General features: G+C 32.0%; 1 protein-coding gene across 1 annotated transcript in view; it reads right to left on the bottom strand.

Annotated features, from left to right (window-relative positions):
- Nucleotides 1-1,641: 1,641 nt before the first annotated feature.
- Nucleotides 1,642-23,565, bottom strand: part of bcn92 (LYR motif-containing protein bcn92) — a 54,523-nt gene continuing 32,599 nt past the window's right edge. The window contains exon 3 of the mRNA XM_085824865.1: nucleotides 1,642-1,992. Coding sequence (XP_085680991.1) covers nucleotides 1,906-1,992 — 87 coding nt within the window. The 3' untranslated portion in view covers nucleotides 1,642-1,905. The remainder of the gene's footprint in view (nucleotides 1,993-23,565) is intronic.

Below are 23,565 nucleotides of genomic sequence, written 5' to 3'. Positions count from 1 at the left end.
GGTCTATGGAGATTTCGAAAAATTATATAGGTGGGCGATGATCAAAAAAGTTTGGCGACCCCTGAAATAAAGGAAAAGAAAGAGACTTACTAATTTGGGGTGTTTCTGATTCTAATTTTCAACAGACTGCCTTAAATTTCCGGAATAGAATCAATCTTCGCTTAGGTTGGGTAGACCGCAAAAACTTTTAGTCCTATTCAATCCAGATTGGACAGTGTGGGGGGGGAATCCGCTGCTTCAATATTAGAGATTTTGCGGAGAAAGTGGAGAACCTCCCAACCTCAGTACTGTATAATGTATTGGGGGGGGCAGCAATTATTATGACTATTCGATTACCTTCCTTTTATTTAAGCCATTCCGAATATTATTCCCTAGAAAGATAATCTGTGTAAAAACACACCCATTTTTGGAAGTTTATCTATACTTCAGCAGTTACTGCAACTATATTATTATACATATTCACGCATATAATATAAGCATAACGATCATAATAAACACGAATATGAACTGACCACGCGGAACGAGAATGCAAATTATTAAAATCTTGATAGAAATTCAAACGTGTGTAGTATTTGGGTGGGAGGAAAAAAATACCGAATGTAACGGAATTTTCTACCATTTTCGCAATTCTTTGACCAATAGAACGACGTGCACCTGTCTGTACTCTCGCGCGCACCATAGGTTACGGTAATGCAGAGAAAGGGGGGAAAAGCAATTTCCGGGAGTATGATTCACCATCTGACATTGCATATAAGGAAGAAAAGTTGTTTATTTAGTTTCGGCTTGGGTACAGGGAAAAAATGTACGTTCATTAAAAAAAAAAGGATTAAAAAAAAAGCACTAAAAACAAAAAGTAAGGGCTTTAAAGAAAAAGTAAGCACCTATAAGGGCCTTTATATTTTATTTTCAAATATAAGGACTTATAAGCACTTGTAAGGACCGCTACGAACCCTGAAAAAGTTGTCAATTTATTACTTCCGTTCTTAGCATCTTGGAAGCGTATTTCTAAAGATGGATCATTCATTTGTTGAACCCGAAATAGTTCTGAATCCGAAACACATTGATCTTGTCTCCTGTTACCTTTGGAATCATCCTTACTTGTGTCTTCGTATACAACAGCGCAACATTCTATTATTTTCTTAAAAGTTTCATTACACTCTCCATTAATAAGGTTTTCCCTATCATGGTTAAATATTTCGTGATATATCTAATTTTCTGATACTAAAATTGCCCATAATAGAATAAATTTAAACCTATCCTGATAAACAATAACAGTATATTATTATATTTTTATAATATATGTAAATACTTTTTTGTTTACCATAATGGCTTGACAGATGCACATGTATAAGTAGATAGATTAGTTTACTCAATAAATATAACTTCAGGAGAATGTAAATCATGATTTTTCATAATTCAAAATCAAACTATATTTATTAATTAAAGTTTACAGTTTTATAGAGATAACACTGCACATATAATAAAAAGACTTAAATTTAGATTTTGTTGATCTATCCATTCCGAAATGTATGAGGGCGTACATTAAAATACACAATACTTTAGCAACTAAGTGGATTTAGTAAATACATAACACTAAATGGAATTAAATGAAACAATACATCAGAATAGTCAAGAGCCCTCTGATCAAATATACATATTTTAATTAATATACATAACAGATGGAAAAAAACTATGAAGAAGTGACAGGCTTGCACTGCAGCTGTAACAAATATATTCTAGATAAAAAATATTACATTATGTACAGCAAACGGAAGACTCAGGTGGATGTACAAAAGGCAATGTGTGCTAATGGCAAAGGGCTGCCCTCAAATATTCAGTACATATTGCATAGTCTGCATATGAGGGCACTGAAACAATATATGAACTTTCCAGCAGTTGCATCTTTCAAATACTTTGGCATTCAGTCTTTTGAGACTCTAAATGTTTTTCAATGACCGTCTCTGGCCCTCGATACATTTGTCCAATAATAACCTGCAATAAAATTAAATAAATTATGGATGATAAAATAATTATATTGGCTGATCTGATTCATTGTACATATTTTTAAAGACGGTACAACTACACATACAGGAAATTTGAGAAGCTTAGAATTACACTAGCTTGAAAACATGTTTGAAATAGTTTGTTACAATAATGTACAACCAAACATTCCAATCACTTTCTAACTACAGTATTTATTTATGAAAAGCAATTACATTTCTAATGAGAAAGGTAAAAGGCTCAGTCCTTATAATGCCAGAGGACAACAGCAGACCATGTCTCAAGGAGGTTCAAATTTTAGTCTGCCCTCCCCAAGCCCTACTGGCACCAATTAATCACAAGGAATGGATTTGGCTTCATTGTAGATACCATGAGGACCTCTATGAAACCCATAGTAACTTTTGATGAAAGAAGTTCGGTAAATACATTTTTGGAAAATTTAAACTTGTATTTTTTATTATAACCAGTACCAGAAGTTCAAAAAGTCAAGATAGCTATTTCTGCCCTAAGAGAGCAGACTTTAAACTGGCACAAATGCCTTGGGAAATTCTCTTTGGGTGAGCCAGAAAGTGACAACTACAAATTCAAAACATTTCAAAATGTCCCCGTAGAAGCAAACAGGTCCAGTGCAGACTAATTCAAATTATTCTGCCTACACTGTTGCCACAAATACAAGATTTCTTCGACATATGAAATCCAAGCACGCCGAGAATCTGTTTGAACTCATGTTAAAGTCTGAAAGCTCGAGGGTTGCTGAAAGTGGGTGTACACTGTGTGTGTGTGGGGGGGGGGAAGACAGTTCCATATATCCCGTTTTACTGGGCCAATTGATGAAATTCAAATTGCGTTTTTCATGTCTCGAAAGCGCGACTTATGCTATAGCTCTGTTCTAACATAGGTATTTTGACACAAAATCGGACTTTTTCTGAAATAACATATAAATTTTTTTACATATCTCGATTTTACGACTCAACTTATGCCTAAATATTAAATTTTGCAAAATTTGGTGCAAATACAGAGAAATTAAAAAATTTATCTTAGCACTTTTTCAGTTTGCGCCAAGAACAGTTCACTTGACAAACTTTTTAATATATGGCAACCTATTTTCCTTTCCCTTTTTACATTGTGCATGAGCGGGAAAAAATTAACATAATTTCTTTTTCCGAATAATTTTCTTTATATTATATTTTTAATTATAATTGTTATTATTTTAAATAATTTTGTAGAATTTCATTAAAATTTTTTAAGTTGCATGGTTTCTTTCAAATAACTGTTTTAAAAATTTCTATTTACGCATTCGAACTGCATAGTTTAAATAAAAGTTGCATCTTTTTTTTTTTTCCTTCAAATACTTTTTTTTATAGTACTATATTTTTTAGTCATAGTTATTATTTTATGTAATTTTTTAATTTTTAGACTTTTAATTGTCTGTGTTGCATTGTCTTTTCAGATAATGGTTTTAAAATTTTCTATTTATTCATTCGAACTGCTCATTTTAAATATAAATTTTCCAGAATTTGATTTTATTTATTTGAATTGCATTTCTTTCAGACCCAGACTACAATGCATTTGAAAACTGCATATATTAAAAGAGGAAATACAGTAAAGCACAGTTAACACGCCTTTCACTGTTACATTCAAAAAAGATATAAAAATAAGAGAAATGTATATCCGACATTTGAACTTAGGATGACTTGCATACATTGCTTTAAACAGTTTTATCATGGTGCCCATTGATTTACACAATTTTATTATCCTACCTTTAGTTTCTTAAAATGCCATTCATATTTTAATCAAATATTTTATTTTTGAAATTGCAAGAATCAAATATCATAAAAATAAACAACTGTAAATTAAAAAATACTAAATTTTATACAAAAATTGATTTTTTCTTCTTAATGGTTTGCTCTTCTTCTTTAGGCATTCTGCAAGTATATTAAAAAGAACCCAACTTTTCAAAATATCTTGGTTTATCTGACATTAGAAAGTTCTTCATGAAAGCATCCCTCCTTTTACGCAGATTTGCCGTAACTTAATAATCCAATTTAATCTATTTCATCAATATTTGGTCGGAGCCTTTATCAGTCTTTAGAGGCTAAGCATTTTGAAGGCATTTGATGAAAGGAAAGATTGGTTTCATCGAGAAGGAAAGCATCTTTAGATGACATCCATATACGTCACTGGATAAATTCCTGAATCTTCAAATAATTTGGCTGAGAAATCATGGGATGCTCTGTTTATGATATGGTATGATGTTCTATGATGTAATTTAAATTTATACAAACATTGAAAACCAGACGCTCTTCACTTTAATCTTCAATGATAGCATTTTTGTCTTTTCTGTTAGCACAAACTCAATTGCTGCTATTTGCTGGTGTACAAGTGTGTCCAAGTGTTTCTCTTTGAACCCCTTCAAATTTTTACTTTTTACCACCTCTAATTTCCTTCTACATTTGCTTTCAGTGCTGACAAGAAAATTAAGATTTTTCGATTGTTACACTTCCATAAATTTTGAATTCTTGTCAAATTTTTTAAAATATCCGTTGAATCAAATGCATTTTAGCTGAAGACAGCTTTTTACTTTCTAGATATTTTAACTATAAATAAAGTTTAAAGCAATAAAGTTTAAAGGAAAGTCCAAAAGATAAATATTTTAATTAAAATATTTTTTTAAATGAGAAAAAAATAAACCACTCCAGCAGTGCTTATCCTGTACCAACGAGTGACCCAATTCTTATATCGGGTGCAAACAATCTAAATCATATTAGAGTTTTAAAGCCTAATAATTTCCTTATTAAAGAATAACATTATTAAAGAAACATTTTTTTAATATAATCTACAAAACAAGAGAAAACTACTTAAAATTGCACATTTTTCATGTTTCTTATTTCAAAAATAATCTAATGACTCTACAGTGGCACCCGAACTAAAAAAAGGTGATGAATGATGATTCTTCACCATCCTGATTTGGCGACTGGTTCCCCTAATTCCCAGTTGCTCTTTAAAAGCAGGGTTCGTACGCATTTCTGCACATGGAAATTAAGGACTTTTAAGGACCATTAGTGAAAAAAATTAAGGACCTATGAGCAAATGGGAACTGAATAAATTCAATTAAATATATTATTCTATGCCTGAATTTCACTTTTGTAATACCATCTTAAAAATAAAATAGATCCTGAGTAGTATGCATTATTACTAAACATGAATTAACTAACATAATTATTAATAAGTTTGAGAATAAAATAAACTTTATGTAAATTATCAAGCAGCATTAAATATTTTACACTTATAATAGTTGGTCATATTTGAAAGAAGATAAGCGACATTTACGTTTTACTAACAGTTAGCTTTATGTTGATTTTTTTTATGTCTCATTTTTTTCACCCACTTGGTCAGTATAGAGGTTTAGTAAATAGCAGGTAGATTTTATATCAAACGGCATAGATTAAAACGAGAAGTAAGATCATAATGAGTATGATTCATAACAAAAGACTGAATGTTTTTCACTGTTGCTGCTAGTCTAGAGAGACCTGCTGATTAGAACAAACCTGAAATGCCTGATGTAGGCACGGTTGGCAAGTGTTGAAAGTCAATCAGGCTTTGCTTAATACAGTCAATGTCATAGCTTTGTGTAGAGTTCCAAGGGTTGTAACCCAGTTAATATACTTTAAGGTTCCAATAAACCAATAAAGCACCAGAAGTGATAAGTTCTTTTGTATATACAGGGTACTTCATAGATCATGGGACAAACTTGGAGGGGTGGTGGAGCGCACTAAAACATGCATTTTTTGTATAGGAATGTAAGGTCTAAAGGCAGAAACGCAAAAAAACGACACGAGAGGAAAATGTGTTTATGTACAAAATCAACGCTAAGTGCTTCTTTGCAGCAATACAGTATTCACAATAAATGTTTGAAAAAGGGAACACTAACAGTAATAGGAACTACAGCTGTGATTGGTTGGCAATGCAGTGGTAGTGACCATGACAGACCATGATCCGATGCATCAGAGGATCATTCACAACTCTGCTGTCGAGAATGATGGGCGAGTTTACGTACAAGGAAAAAGCTGACATGCATCTCATGTATGGTGCTGCTAATGGGAATGGCAGAATACAACCGTAGCACTGTACTACGGTTGTACCAGGAACGGTTTCCGAACAGGCGTATGCCGATGCACACAGTGTTCGAGAGGTTGCATAGGTCTTTGTGTGAAAACAAGTCATTCGAAGCCACCTCTGACACTAGGAGTGGAAGAAGTGCGCGACAACCTCGCACTGAAGAATCCATCTTGAACATTGTGCAAAAATCACCTCAGACAAGTACAAGAGCTATTGCACGTTGTCTGCAGTTGAGTCATTCCACCATTTGGAGAGTATTGCATGAAAATGGTTTGCACCCATACCATTTGCAGAGAGTCCAAGCCTTGCAAGAGACATTACCCTCTTCGAGGTCACTTCTGTCATTGGTTCTTGCAGCAGTGTGCGACAGAGGCGGATTTCCCATCGGATGTGTTACTCACGGACGAGGCAACTTTCTCACAGGACGGCATTTTATTCCAAACTCGCTTCTCCATGAATGTGTGGGCACCTCATAGGCCCATACCTCTTACCTGCACGTAAAAACGGCTTATGTTATCATATTTTTCTGCAAGAGGTGCTACCGGAATTGCTGCAGGATGTTCCGGCTGTCGCTCGTGATCACATGTGGTTCCGGCATGTTGGTGCACCAGCCCAAAACCATGTGTGGGTCCGCAATTACTTGGATGGGACATTTCCGGGCTGATGGATTGGCTGTGATGGACCTGTTCGATGGCCAGCCCGTTCACCATATTTATCCAGCTTGGATTTTTTTTTTTTTTTTTTTAAATTTTTATGGGGCCTTTTGAAGAGCATCATTTACGAGACTCCCGTTGATTCACTGGAGGACCTCGTTGCGGCTGCAAGCGTGCGGGAAATGCCTGTCGTTTTTCTAAACGTTCATCAATCTCTGCTGTGATGTTACCAAGCATGTATTACTGCTGGTGGTCACAATTTTGAACATTTATTTGTGAATACTGTATTGCTACAAAGAAGCACTTTGCGTTGATTTTGCGCATAAACACATTTTCCTCTTGTGTCGTTTTTTTTACGTTCCTGCCTTAACCCGTCACTTTAGTCCCTACATTCCTATGAAAAAATGCATGTTTTAGTACACTCCACCACCCCTCCATGTTTGTCCCATGATCTATGAAACACCCTGTATTATTCTAAGCCTCAATAGATGCAAAGAATAAGTTTTACTTGAATTTTTACATTTTTTGTGTTTTATCTTGTGACCACAGTGAGTATTAATGAAAGGTAATAACTCGCTTTAATATGTAAAGATAATTTTTAAGGTTAAGTAATTATAAATTAAATTAGGTAATTAGATAGCCTTAGTTATTATGGATTTACATGGCCACTATTAAATTTTATTTTTTAACAATATTTGTTAAAAAAAAGCCTTATTAAAATCAAAATCTAATAAAATTTTGAAGTTTAAAATACATGTAATTTATGACATTGATTCTTAAATGATATTAGGATAATTACACATTAATAGCTACAAAACATTTATGTTTTGTACCAACAACACTCAACAAAATATTTATCTGTCATTTTAATTTGAAGCCTATAAGGTTTTTCTTTCACCTTCTTGGCAAGCCTTCGTGGTGTAGTGGTTTGCACACTAAGCCAGTATTCCATAGGTCCGCTGTTCGATTCCCGGCAAAGGCGTTGTTAATTTTTTTATCTTTCCTGCTTTCAAAAATACCTAATGTCTCTACGAGCCTTCTCAAACATTATGGCTAGTTCATATCGATTTCTTTCTCTTTAAGCATCTTTTCTAACAATTACAGATTTGTCTCAATATGAAAACCAATGCTCTCGCTAATTTCTGCATGCTTTATCTCCTAACTTGTCAACCTCTACACAATGTACCTATGAGAGTTTAATTGATCTGGTAAAAGTTAAATAGTCCAAAACTCCCGACAGACGTGAAGCATATCATCGCTATGTCTGAAATTAACTGCAATATCAGACAAAGGTTTAAATAACAAGAACAGTCAAATTCAAAATAATTATGTGGACTAGTGGTTCAAAGATTACGCAATTTAATTTCAATTTAATCTGGCTCAAAAACTATATCATATGAGGAAACAGAAATGGGAAATTATTGTAAAGGCTAAAATCATAAACAATTGGATAATTTACATAATAATAACTGCACATATCTTTGAGGAATAATTTTCTTTATGTATTCAGTTATTCTTATTCAGTTTCTTTCTTCAAAATGTTTCCTTTTCATTTTAGAACTTTTGGATTTAATTAAGGATTTCTGTTATTCTAAAAAACACTAAATGCATTCAGAATGTACAGAAAAACTGGCTAATTTTATACTTCTTTAGTAATATGAACATTCAGAATAAATATGAAATATATATAGCAAAGGCCGGTTACAGAGCTGATGTGTCAGAATTTCTAGAATTTAGTGACAGATCGAAAAACAAAATCTAGAAATAGCAAAACTTTTAGAATTTAGAGCAGGCATTGGAAGCAAAATTTAGGATCCACAGAGATTGCATCAGGTGGGAAAATGCCTAGTGCCAGCTATGTGTATGATGCATTAAGAAATATTAGATGAATTTTTTAAATTGAAAGTTTTCAATTTCTTTATTAATAAAAAATAACCCTTTCTATAATGCCTGCCCATGTGATAAGATTAGAAGCATTTTTGATATTTTCAATGCTTGTGTATAGTGAAAATTAGAGAAAGTAAATAAAAGACAAACATGTTAAAATTCTAGTATCAGAAATAAAATATTCAAACATTATGTTTTCATTGTTCTTCCAGACGTTCTCCAAAAAGTAAGAAATTCATTGAAAACTTTCTGTTAAATGCATCCATTACGTGTTGATACCATGGAGACATTTTTCATTTTGTCTCATATTTCTCGAATCTTCTAGAATCGTGGGTCTATAAATCTTCCTTTATTAACTTGCCTTTAAATTCTTCTAAACTTTCCAAGCTGCAGTGTCTAAAATCCTAAAGAAAAATTATCCCTACCATTTCTGTAACAGCAAAAAGACAGAAATGATTTGGGGGGGGGGAAAGGAGGGAAAAGTATAAAATTAATTTTATAGAGAAAACCGATGCCCATTCTGAGAATTTTGAATAATCTGAGACAATTGATGGGAAAAACTCTTACTATGAAAAAATTAAAAACAAGACATTTTTAATTAATTACATAACTAATTTTGCTTTTGCTAAGAACTGTTTTGTAAATCGTGCTTTATAGCATTATACCTTGCTATTTTTCAGATTCAAAATGAAACTTTATAATATGACATCAAAAAAAAAAAAAAAAAAAAAAAGTTTTATTTTAATGTTCTTTTTTAAATATAATTTCAATACATTACCGTTATTTTAATGAAATTTATTAATGTTAGGATGTTTTAAAAAAAGTCATCGAAAAATTCTCAGATCTCGGAATTAAAAATTTCTATAGAAACTAATCTTAAAATCGCCAAAATGTTGCAAAGTCGCCAAATTTAGAACCGTTTAATAAAAGAATTCACATCCTCAAAAGCGAAAAGTTGTTAAGAGCTCTTTATTAGAAAAAATTAATTTCATTATTATTCAGTATTCATTTTTTGAAAAATTAAGTTCTAAATAAATGTCTTGTTTGAATATAGCATTAAGTATTCACACCAAACTCCTAACCAGAGAAAATACCATAAAAGGAAAGATCATAAACTTTTATTTAGAATAAATATTTTTATTATTTTAATGATGTTAATAATTAATATATAAAAATAAATTAAGTTCACTATAGTGGATTGTATAAGACTGCTGAACATTGGTAATTTGTGATGGGTTTGGTTCCTGATAACCAAACTGCTTAACTTCTTGAGTCTTTATGATTTTTCTCATGCCTAACCTGAATTCAAGTCATAAGTCATTTTTACTTAGTTCAATTTTTATTCTTTCTTTCATGACTGAAATATAAATTTTTTTCTACTGCAATTTATATTTCTGTTCAGTACTTTTTCATTGCAAACTGAAATTCACTAAAAGCTTTAAAATCTTTCTTATTCTCCATTTATGTGTTAGCAACAATTATTTTTAAAAACACTTCCACAATTTTCTTATTTTAATAATTATTATTTTAAAATATTTACAGGGTTCATAGCCACATTTTAGTTAAAAAAATAAGCACCTATATAGCACTTTTCAAGCACATTTTAATTAAAAAAAAAGCATCTGTCTAATTACATCATACACAACTGCATAACCTTAAAAATTAGACTTGTAATTTAAAATATGAGAAATGCAGTATTTATTAAGAGAGAATAAGCATTACCTCAACCATGGAAAATAATTTTTTTTTTTTTTGTTGTTTTTAATTTTAAATAACAGTTCAATTTACAGAACTAGTTTACAATGAAAGAAAAAAAAAAAAAAAAAAAAAAACTATGCAGAACTAAACTATATTACAAGATTTAATGATGAAATTTCAGTTCAAAAGAGAGAAAATAAATAATAATACAGCATATTTATTGTATTCGCTTGAAACCTAATAATAAATACAATTTATTTTTCCACTCATATTGATATTTAAACAATTTAAATCTAAATTCTGAACATTTTCTAAATTTTCATTGTATATCAGTTTTTCCTTAACAGATATTGCAAGCAAAGTAATTTAAGTAAAAAAGAGGAACATTTCTGAAATCAGAAGACAGAAATTTGCTTCATGCAGTCATCCTTTAACAGTAAAAGCTTAACTAACCCGCATACTTGGAAATTGGCGAATATTCGGACAGTCGAGCGTGACTTGAAAAAGCGGAGTGGAGGGGGTAGACTGTAGCCGCTCTTTAGATTTTTTAGCTAAATAAATGTTTTGACATTTCGATATATGCATCATATAAAAATAAACCAACGGAAGTAAAAAATATTTGGTTAATCTTCAGATTATGGTAACTTGGCGATTTTTTGGCGACCAACCCTGCTACAGCAACCTGCTAGTTTTTTTTGGACGCCATTTTGTTTTCACGAAGTAAAGGCAAGTTTTTTTGTTTTTTTCCCCCCTCAAAATTTTTTTTCAACAATCTGCTAGCCGAATTACGATTATGCTAGAACTTTTATGGAACAAAAGTGCTTAATCATTACGACGATTAGGTGCGAAATACGGAGAAAGTGCAGAATCGGCTACGGCTTGCCTTGTTTTTAAGAATTGCATATACACGGTATCATCCATGTATTTTTTACGGTTTTTAAGAATTGCATATACACGGGCACACGTCGACCTATTTTCACTTAAAAAAACATCCCAGAATTGCACAAAAATGGCATTGCACACACTCTTGATTTTATCCATGTACACTGCTAAAATCCTAGCTAGTAAACCTTTGTCGCCTTACCAAAATGTCGCCAAACTACCTGTTACCATATTCCAAAGATTAGCCAAATATTCTGCTTAGCAAGCACAGTAAAACTCTTTTAAATGTTCATAAACAAATCTCGGACTGAACTTCAAAATTAATTATCTCTGCAAAATATCGCAAACGTTATTGAGCAATACGTGCACTGTAATTCTTCCTTACGTGATATTAAGCAATCGGAATCAACAGCTGCCGGTATTGCGAGAATAAAGAACTAAATAACTGGGGTGTTTTTCATTCTGATTTTCAACAGACGGCATTAAATTTCCCGAATAGAATCATTCTTTGCTTGGGTTGGTAGACCGCAAAACTTTTAGTCCTATTCAATCCAGATTGGAAAGTGACAAAAAAAAAAAAAAAAAAAAAAAAAAAAAAAAAAAGTACATTGCTTGTTTTGCAGCGAACTGTAACAGTTTCAATAATTCAAGATTTTGCGGGGAAAGGGGAGACCTCCCAACCTTCGTACTGTATAATGTATTGGCCAAAAAAATTAAATTATTTTGACTATTCCATTACTTTCTCTTTATTTAAGCCATTCCGAATATTATTCCTTAGAAAGCTAATATGTGTTACACAACCATTTTTGGAAGTTTACTATACTTCAGCAGTTACTGCAACTATGTTATTATAAACATTCATACATATGCTCATAATATAAGCGCAACGATCATAATAAACACGAATATGAACTGACCAAGCAAAACGCGAATGCAAATTTTAAAGATCTTGATAGAAATTCAAACGTGTCTAGTATTTGAGTGGGAGGAAAAGAATGCCCAATGTACCAGATTTTCTACTGCTTTCGCAATTCTTTGACCAATAGAACGAAGGGCACCTGTCTGTAGTCTTCGTGCACGCCAAAGGTTATGTTAATGCAGAGAAAGGGGAAAAGCTATTTCCGGGAGTATGATTCACCATCTGACATTCCATATTTGGAAGAAAAGTTGTTTATTTAGTTTCGGCTTTGGTACGGGGAAAAATAGCGCGTTTGTAAAAAAAAAAAAAAAAAAAAAAGCACTAAAAGCAAAAAATAAGCACTAAAAACAAAAAATAAGGGATTAAAGAAAAAATAAGCACCTATAAGGAAGAGCTTTTATATTTTATTTTCAAATATAAGGACTTAAAAGCACTTATATAAGGACCACTACGAAACCTGTCAGAAATGTTCCTCTTTTTTACTTAACTTTGCTTGCAATATCTGTTAAGAGAAAAATGATATACAATGAAAATTTAGAAAATGTTCAGAATTTAGATTTAAATTATTTAAATATCAATATGAGTGGAAAAATAAATTGTATTTATTATTAGGTTCCAAGCGAATACAATAAATATGCCTTATTATTATTTATTTTCTCTATTTTGAACTGAAATTTCATCATTAAATCTTGTAATATAGTTTAGTTCTGCATAGTTTTTTTTTCTTTCATTGTAAACTAGTTCTGTAAACTGAACTGTTATTTAAAATTAAAAAACAAAAACAAAAAAAAAAAAGTATTTTCTATGGTTGAGGTAATGCTTATTCTCTCTTAATAAATACTGCATTTCTCATATTTTAAATTACAAGTCTAATTTTTAAGGTTATGCAGTTGTATATGATGTAATTAGACAAGTGCTTATTTTTTTTTTCTTAAAACGTGCTCATAGGGGCTTATTTTTTTAACTAATATGTGGCTATGAACCCTATCTGAAATCAGAAGATAGAAATTTGCTTCATCCTTTAACAGTGAAAGCTTAACTAACCCGTATACTTGAAAATTGGCGAATATTCGGACAGTCGAGCGTAACTTGAAAAAGAGGTGCGGAGGGGGTAGACTGTAGCCGCTCTTTAGATTTTTCTGCTAAATAAACGTTTTGACATTTCGATATGTGCATCATATAAAAATAAACCAACATAAGTAAAAAATATTTGGTTAATCTTCAGATTATGGTAACTTGGCGATTTTTTGGCGACCAACCCTGCTACAGCAACCTGCTAGTTTTTTTTGGACGCCATTTTGTTTTCACGAAGTAAAGGCATGTTTTTTTGTTTTTTTCCCCCCTCAAAATTTTTTTTCAACAATCTGCTAGCCGAATTACGATTATGCTAGAACTTTTATGGAACAAAAGTGCTTAATCATTACGACGATTAGGTGCGAAATACGGAGAAAGTGCAGAATCGGCTATGGCTTGCCTTGTTTTTAAGAATTGCATATACACGGTATCATCCATGTACACGTCGACCTATTTTCACTTAAAAAAACATCCCAGAATTGCACAAAAATGGCATTGCACACACTCTTGATTTTATCCATGTACACTGCTAAAATCCTAGCTAGTAAACCTTTGTCGCCTTACCAAAATGTCGCCAAACTACCTGTTACCATATTCCAAAGATTAACCAAATATTCTGCTTAGCAAGCACAGTAAAACTCTTTTAAATGTTCATAAACAAATCTCGGACTGAACTTCAAAATTAATTATCTCTGCAAAATATCGCAAACGTTATTGAGCAATACGTGCACTGTAATTCTTCCTTACGTGATATTAAGCAATCGGAATCAACAGCTGCCGGTATTGCGAGAATAAAGAACTAAATAACTGGGGTGTTTTTCATTCTGATTTTCAACAGACGGCATTAAATTTCCCGAATAGAATCATTCTTTGCTTGGGTTGGTAGACCGCAAAACTTTTAGTCCTATTCAATCCAGATTGGAAAGTGACAAAAAAAAAAAAAAAAAAAAAGTACATTGCTTGTTTTGCAGCGAACTGTAACAGTTTCAATAATTCAAGATTTTGCGGGGAAAGGGAAGACCTCCCAACCTTCGTACTGTATAATGTATTGGCCAAAAAAAGTAAATTATTTTGACTATTCCATTACTTTCTCTTTATTTAAGCCACTCCAAATATTATTCCTTAGAAAGCTAATATGTGTTACACAACCATTTTTGGAAGTTTACTATACTTCAGCAGTTACTGCAACTATGTTATTATATACATTCATACATATGCTCATAATATAAGCGCAACGATCATAATAAACACGAATATGAACTGACCAAGCAAAACGAGAATGCAAATTTTAAAGATCTTGATAGAAATTCAAACGTGTCTAGTATTTGAGTGGGAGGAAAAGAATGCCCAATGTACCGGATTTTCTACTGCTTTCGCAATTCTTTGACCAATAGAACGAAGGGCACCTGTCTGTAGTCTTCGTGCACGCCAAAGGTTATGTTAATGCAGAGAAAGGGGGAAAAGCTATTTCCGGGAGTATGATTCACCATCTGACATTCCATATTTGGAAGAAAAGTTGTTTATTTAGTTTCGGCTTTGGTACGGGGAAAAAATAGCGCGTTTGTAAAAAAAAAAAAAAAAAAAAGCTCTAAAAGCAAAAAATAAGCACTAAGGGCTTTAAAGAAAAAGTAAGCACCTATAAGGGCCTTTATATTTTATTTTCAATTATAAACACTTATAAGGACCGCTACGAACCCTGGTTTAGCAAATGATATGAAGAATACTTATAAATAAATAATTACTTTATGAGTTACACTAAATTTTATCAACTTAATTTGATGTGACATTTAAATTTAAGTCAAATTTAAACCAAATTCACAATTATAAATTAAGGAGATTAAAAAATGTTCATGTATTTTTTATACTGACAATTACGTCCTCTTTTGAAAAGAGGACATTCTGTAGGAAACAGGAACAAATTCCCCTTGCATACGGGAAAACCAAACACGCAGGCAACCCATTCGCCTGGGTTTCAACCGAAAGTATTCAGTAGTCTTTAACTTCTTCTCCACTGATGAGGCTTCGATCATGAGATAAGTGCAATATTTTTTAACATGCTCATAAAATCTCAAAAGGTGAGCATAGAGGAATTCTGACTCTCTTGCTTGTTTCATTTGAAAAGTAAAAGCTGCAGCACTAGATGCCAGCAGACTAATACGAATTTTATTTGAAAAATCATTTAGTATGTAAATTGATTTTCAGCATCAGAATAATAAGTACACTTGCAAAAAGATTCATTGCTTTATCGTATTTTCATAAGAGATAATTTTATCATGTTTCTTATGGTAATAGTGTATTTTATTGTTCTTGGAAAAAATGCCAAAAGAAATATATTGCTGTTTATATTTTTTTTTTTTGAAAATTATATAATTTTAAGTCATATTTGTAACAAAAGTTATTTATGCATTAAAAAGTCTTATTGACTTGAATAATAATGTTACTTTTACACTTATTTGCATTATTAAAGATGCATTGAATGTGTATTATTTTTAAGAGATTGAGAATTAATAGAATAAACCATGAACTGATATACAAGTATAATTTCATTAACTGGATTTTCGAATATAAATTTAAGCTATACTTTTAATGAAGAAAATCATGGGCATATATACCAAATCTTATTTAGCCGATTAATTTTCTCTGTGCATCATACAGAATCATACTTCCAATTCGAAAACGTTTTGAAGTATATTGTATAGATACCATTCATTCTTTAAGGAGCTGTATATGCAATCGAAAAGAGACTCTTTTGTACATTTTTTTAAACAGATTTATGTATAGCTAATAGCCAACGTACTAGTGAATATTAGTGTATATTTTGCCATGAATAAAAATTTATTAAATAATTCTCACAATCCAAAGTATTTCAGTTTAAAGTGTAAATATTGCCCCTTATACTGAAATACTGTTATATTGGAACTGGTAGAGTTTTTCCAGAGATACTTTTCTGGGTGTATTTTTTACAAAACTACCTTCTTCTAGGAATATTTTTTCCGGTATTTATTTTGTATGAAGAAGTAGCAGCGGTGAATTCTAAATAAATGCCTTGATCTAATGTATCATTCTGCTATTCAACTAAACTGCCAAAATTTGTAGTAAAAAGCTCATTAAACAAAAAATTTTACCAGGCTAATTTTTTTATTCACTACTTTAATCCTTATTATGATACACAAACAGTAATTTAAGACACCATGATTGAGTGAATGTGACCAATGAACACTGGTAATTCGTCAAGATTTGATTCCTGGTACTAGCAGCATAAAAAATATTTACAGTCAAAAGTCGTTAATCCGGACTCGTCGGGACCTCGGCGATTCCGGATTATCGATTTTTCCGGATTATAGATCATCAGTTTAAATCTGGTAAAATGGCATGCAGAAATTATAAAAGTAAAAATATGAAACCGTAATTTATGAAATAAAGAACAATTATGATCTAAAGGGTATCAAAATTTACAAAAAAAAAAAAGGCTTATATTTATTTGTTTACTTTACTAAACATTTCTTTCAATGTAAGTTGTTTCAGTTGCTTCGTTTTTTATGTGATAATACATTTTCTTTAATTCTATAAACAGATATAATTTCTTGTTCAGTTACAAAGTTCCGCTGTTCAAGTCCTATAATTGCTGTGTCGAGAATACCGACTAATTTGTCAATCAAAATTTTTTCATTTTCAATAACCTATGTCACTTTCTTCGCTATCGGAAGCGAATTATAATGACGAGGCATTTGATTTAAATCATATCAAAGACGGAGTACATCGAGATGAAATACTACATTCAGTAAGCAATTATAAGCCAAATAAAATAAAAACATCTACCCTTAAGATAAGGGTAGTGCTGACAAATCAACTTCCAATTCATTGCACGCCCCCGTGGCGTTAAAGATAAACAAAGTTTAGATAAACAAAGAATATGCCTTTATCCATTTTTTGCAGCAATTCCATTTTTTGTTTAATGGACTCCGAAAGATACTTTCGCTTTGTATATCCTTTACATATTAGTAAATATATATCGGAAATTCTATTTGACATAATCGAAAGTTCAAGCTTACTTTTATAAAATTGCTCTAACAGTCTGGAAAAAATTAAGGAACAACGCAATCTGCAACATTAACTGAAATAGATAATTAGATAATTTTAGCTTAGCCTATCCCGTCCGTTATACATTAAACACGCATTCGTAAACGTATTTTGCGCACACGCACACGCAAATTCGCAGCGGTAAAGGTCTTATGCGTATGCGCAGAAAGTTTGTAGCTTTGAGGTCCGGATTATGGGTGTCCGAATTAATGACTTTTGACTGTATTTAGGATTTTCATGAGTAATATGCAATAAAATTCTTTCCTTGTTAGGGCGCTAGTAGTCACCTGAACACTGGTGGTTTGAATTGTTTCAGAATACGCGGAATTAATTCGTTGCATGAATATTTTTGTGATTTTTCTGAATGTAGCATAAATACAAGCCAACTTCCTTTCGAAAGTAATTCTCAAAGGTCTCTTTTCTCTGAGACCAGTGGTTAACAGCTGAACCTGGATGGAAACCTCCGACTAGATATGAATTACAGACTGATTGGATATTCCCATGACTTTTCCCAAAAGTAAGTAATTATGACTCCTTTTTTCTTGGAAAGCCCTTTTCCTTAGCTAGATATTTCTCTGTATTCTGATGCAATGCACTAAATTAAATAAATGTCACAAAAGTCATTTTTAATGAAAAATAATAGTAAAAATTACTTATAATTTATTTATTCTGATTAAAGATTGAAATTCACTCATTTCTGAATAACAAAATTACTCTTTCAATAAGCTGACTTTTTAGGACAGGCAGGTAAAAAATAACACTGAAGGATATTTAAATCTGTTGAAATTTTTCAATTTTTCAAAGTAACTGATCAATTTTAAGTAATTTCAAAGATCTTAAATCATGCTCAGGTTTTAATTTCAGCATTTAATGCAGGAAATGTCTCACTTATCCTCTCTTTGAATGTAGACCAGGAGCCATTATTTATGTGAATGATGGAGGCGATGATACTGCAGTTAAAAGCAATATTGTTGTCGCCAACATCCCATTCTTTCACATTCAAAAAAATTTCTCTGCTTCCCTTCTCCCTTTTGTCCTTCAAAGAAGTCTTTCCCAGAAATGAATCTGTGATGTTAACAAAAGGGAAGGCTATTTTAAAGGTTTAGAAGGACTAGAGTTGCCCAAAATGGGGGAAAATACATGGGATGTATTCGTATATAAAAGGCCGCTTTTCTGAAGCACTTAAGATTTCAGGTAAGAGTGGGAAATTATGGCACAGCTTAGGCCTGCTTATAAAATATAACCGCGATAATCAATTAAGCAACAGAAAACGTTACTCTCTGGTAGTAATAATAATAACTGAAATAAATTTATCATTTCAATAGCCACTTTCTGATATTTAAACGAACATTTGTACGATAATAAATATAAAAATGTATATGTCAAAAAAATTATTCTTTAACCTGACATATTTTTCTCACAATAAGCTTCATTTTTATTTTAAAATATAATCTCACAGATTTAAAGTATAAAAAATAAGAATTTGATGAAAGAGAACTATGAACACAAGACATGCAAAGTGTTATGTAGTAGGTAAATTAAATGGTACTGCTCTGTTATCGGGATCGGATTCAGAAATGTATGTACGCATGCAAGTGCGTATGTATGTGCGTATATGCATATATGAATATACACATCCATATGTACATGAACACATCCATACATACATTCACACATACATACATTTCTGAATTTGGTCCTGACTTTTTTCCACGCACCAAGAGTACAGTACCAATCAAATATCTATTATTTCACACAGTGACAACACCTGTCTTTTATAAATAATAACAAAGCTGCAAAAGTTCATAAAAGGTATCAGCTATATATAATTTTAATTTATATCGACATTGTCGAAAAAGTTAAACGAAGATTTATATTATAAGATGTACTTTTATTAACTTTAAATCACTCTATTGGTTAATCAATAGTAAATTGATTAAATGTGAAAAATTAATTAAAGATCTGATGCATTTACTGAATGACAATGCTCTAAGAAGTTGCTCTTCCTGAGTGCGCATGGAAGGTAAATGGAAGATCTCACATTTCACGGTGTGGTAACTCTCGCCAGCTTTTAGATTCTTTACCTATCCATCAATTTTTTGAAGCACATTCATGTCTACATTCCCCCCCCCCCAATACAAGATTTTCATCGTTAAGTTGAAAAAATACTTCTCTTTTGAGGTCCAATAATCAGAACAAACATGAACAAATAATTTGCAAGCAAAATATATGCTAGCGAAATTCTTAGTTTTAACTGATTGTGGTAAAGAATGCGAGAGATATTTGCTTGAAGGAAGAAATGACTTTATGAGGGACTTCAAGGATTTAAACTAGTTCATGCTAAAAAAAACAATGAAAATGCCATGTAGTAAGTCTCAAAATTCGATCCGGACTAAACTAATAGTGCCCACTTGTCTACAGGTGGGCTGCTGCTGTAATTGTACCAATTTTCTTTATTTCTGAAAATTAATTTTAGAATCGTCACATCACTTGCATTTTTTTATTCTTGATTGTGCATTTTACGTAAATACTTGTTTATATGTCTTTGTTGCTAGGTAAAGTTTGTCATTAATAATTAAATTATGTTTAGCTTACTATGAAAATTTTCGGACATCATTCAACACTCATCTATATGATGAATATAAATTATTTCTTCCTCCATTGAAAAATGATCCGTCGTTCCCAAATAACTGAGAAAACAAGGATTACTTTAAACAGTATTCAATGCCTTTTTATCCTGCTAATATGAGAATCTTTTTTGTTAGTAAAATATGTCAAAAACAAAAATGCATATAAATATGGAAGATTACTCTGATGATTTGGGATTGATTTTTCCTATTAATGAAAGCAGTAAGTACATACATTAATTAAAATCAATTAAATTATGGCGAATTAATTATTAAATTATGACAATATATACAAGACTACATTCCAAGAGGAAGTATGAAGAGTCATTAGGATTGAGACAGGAGACGTGAAAAATGAGCAATGCTCTCGCCGGGACTCAAACATGGACCTCTTGAATATGCGCAGAGTGTTCTAACTGTTACACCCCGAACACATGCAGGAAGAAGGGAGAAAATACCTTATATACTCCCCCATTTAAAGGGCGACTGAAGATTAGGGGACCCAATTGACAAATCCTGGTGATGAACAATCCTCACCCACGATCTTTTAGTTCGGGTACCACTGTAGAGTCATCAGGTTTTTTTAAACAAGAGACATGAAAAATATACAATGCCTTCGCCGGGATTCGAACTTGGACCCCTCAATTATGCATTGAGTGTGCTACCGTTACACCACGAAGGCATGCAGAAAGGAAGGAGAAGATACCTTATACTTTGACGTCTCTAGTTTTTGAAATAGAATTTCAGTTTCCAGCTGCAAAGACTAGCTGTTTACACAAAAAAAAGAACACACAGTGAAATGCGAAAATTTTTTTCACCGAAATGGCACAAATATAAAACAATCTAATATGAGCTCGCATTTGTCAACTGCTTTGCAGGAAAAAAAGTAGATTGCTTATTATTAAAAATGTACTATACATACATAAACTCAGTATGCGGAAGGCGTTTTGCAAGAAGAATTAAATGGTCTAAATACCACATCTTGAGATAAAATTAATTATACTGTTTTTCTTTTAACATAAAAAGTAAATAAATAATGATAAATTATCTCTACCGTGAAACCAGGAAGGACATGGAGAAAATACCTTATATACTTCCCCTTTTAAAGGGCGACTAGGAATTAGAAGACCCAGTTGCCAAATCCTGGTTGTAAAGAGTCATCATTCACCACCTTTTAGTGCAGGCGGCACTGTAGAGTCATTAGGATTTTTGCGACAGGAGATGTGAAAAGTGAGCAACGCTCTCTTCGGTACTCAAACCTGGACCTCTCAAATAACACGCCGAGTGTGCTACCATGACACCACAAAGGCATGCATAAATGAGGAAGAAAATACCTTAAAAGTATGCCTTCGCGAAGGATTTTGTAAAGAAAACGGAACTCGTATCCACTTTGCACTTGAGGAAAAACCGTGATAACAGTTATGACCCAGCCCCTTCTCCGGGATTAAAACCCGGCTCATACTACCAGTGTTCAGCGACTTAGCCCATTCAAACACCAGTGTCATTTTATTAGCATTTATGTCAAAATGTCAAAGTCTTTGAAAAATAATTGTGTAGATAATTGTTAGGTAATAATGAATTAATTAAGTTCTCAATATAAAGAAAATCTTTCATTCAATTTCTTCACTATCAGGAGTGGCATTTGGAGAGGAAATAATTTATTTTCTGATAATAAAATATCTTTTCAACTGTAATATTTTGTGCACAAAATATCTAATACTCTCCAGACACTTATTGTTTCATTTCTCTTATATTCTATTAATTAATAAAAAAAAAAAACTAATAAATTTCTTTCTAAAAGAGTTCCAAGACAAGGCAGAGAATTCCCCCCCATTAAGATTTTAAAATTTTGTTGCATTCCAAATTTGAATAAATTATTAAAACAAAGATATTGTTCTCTATAAAGTTTTTCAGCATATACATTTGATCGATTTATTTAATTTCTTGAATAGAATATTTTAATTTCTTCATTTAAGAATTTTTTACATGCAAGTTCGCATTTATAGTAAACAGTCACACATACAAATTTCAAAACTCAGGCATGCTGGAAACAATGCAGTCATTACATAAAGTAGAAAGAAAATACCATTTAAAACCACATTTGAAATTACCAAGGCAAACAAAAAGTTAATTTTGACGTTATATATCTTTTTTCTTGTTGTTGACAAATCAGAAACTGTAACTAACTTTTAATACTAAGATTAAATAGTCAATTATGTATTACAGTCAAAAGTCGTTAATTCGGACACCCATAATCCGGAATGATCTATAATCCGGACCTCAAAGCTAAAAACTTTCTGCGCATGCGCCGCGTTGACACATGCGCATAGGCGTTTATGCGTGTGCATAAGACCTTTACTCGCACGCGCATATGCGTGTGCGCAAGTGCAGAATACGTTTTCGCGTGCGCGTTTAATGTATAACGGACAGTGCAAGCTAAAATTATATAATTATCTATTTCAGTTAATGTTGATGATTGCGTTGTTCCTTAATCTTCGAATTGGATGCAGCTTATTATTTTTTGCAGACTGTAAGAGCAATTTTATAAAAGTAAACTTGAACTTTCGATTATGTCAATTTCCGATTCTGGAGCTCCCAAAGGATATACAAAACGAAAGTATGTCTCGATGTCCGTCAAACAAAAAGTGGAATTGCTGCAAAAAAATGGATAAAGACATGAAGAAGGTGACAGAGAGGTTAGTGAAAACGAAAAAATTTCGATTGACAAGTTAGTCGGTGTTCTCGGCACAGCAATTAACGGGACTTGAACAGCGGAACTTTGTAACTAAACAAGAAATTATGACTGTTTAATAGAATTAAAGAGAAAGTATTATCACATAAAACGAAACAACTTACATTGAAAGAAATGTTTAACAAAGTAAACAAATAAATATTAAGCTTCTTTTTTTGTAAATTTTGATACCCTTTAGATCATAATTGTTCTTTATTTCATAAATTATGGTTTCATATTTTTAATTTTAGAATTTGTGCATGCCATCTTACGAGATTTAAACTGATGACCTATAATCTGGAAAAATCGATAATCCGGAATCGCCAAAGTCCCGATGAGTCCGGATTAACGACTTTTGACTGTATAAGATTTATTAAAAATTCATTTTTCATTACATTTCTGAATTTTTCCTATTTTTACTAAAGATTTGGGGATATAATCAGCAACTGTGGATTGGGCTTTCATTACCATAAAGTACTAGAAGGCAAACCGTTGTAAAATGATTTATCTTCATTCAACGAGCTTGCAGAATAATATATACTTGCTATCTGACAATTAGGCTTCACTCAAAGAGCTCTTCTGTAAAGTGCACTTTTAGTTCCATGTATACACATCTGAAGCCTTTTTAGAGCGATCTCTAAAAACATTTAAAGATGTCTTAAGCAGTTAAAGGGTTAAACAGAATAGAGAAGAACATGTGGTTAATCTTTGGATTATGGTAACTTGGCGATTTTTTGGCGAACAACCCTGCTACAGCAACCTGCTAGTTTTTTTTTTTTTTTTTTTTTTTTTTTTGCACCCCATTTTGTTTTCCCGAAGTAGTCTTTTTTTTTTCTTTTCTTTTTTTTTTTTTTTTTCAACATTTTTTTCCAAAATCTGCTAGTCAAATTACGC

This window comes from Stegodyphus dumicola, chromosome 10 (genome assembly GCF_044657685.1).
Source record: "Stegodyphus dumicola isolate Sdum_Otavi_A_Nest chromosome 10, ASM4465768v1".
NCBI classification, from domain to species: Eukaryota; Metazoa; Arthropoda; class Arachnida; order Araneae; family Eresidae; genus Stegodyphus; species Stegodyphus dumicola.
This window is presented reverse-complemented; position numbering and strand designations above follow the sequence as displayed.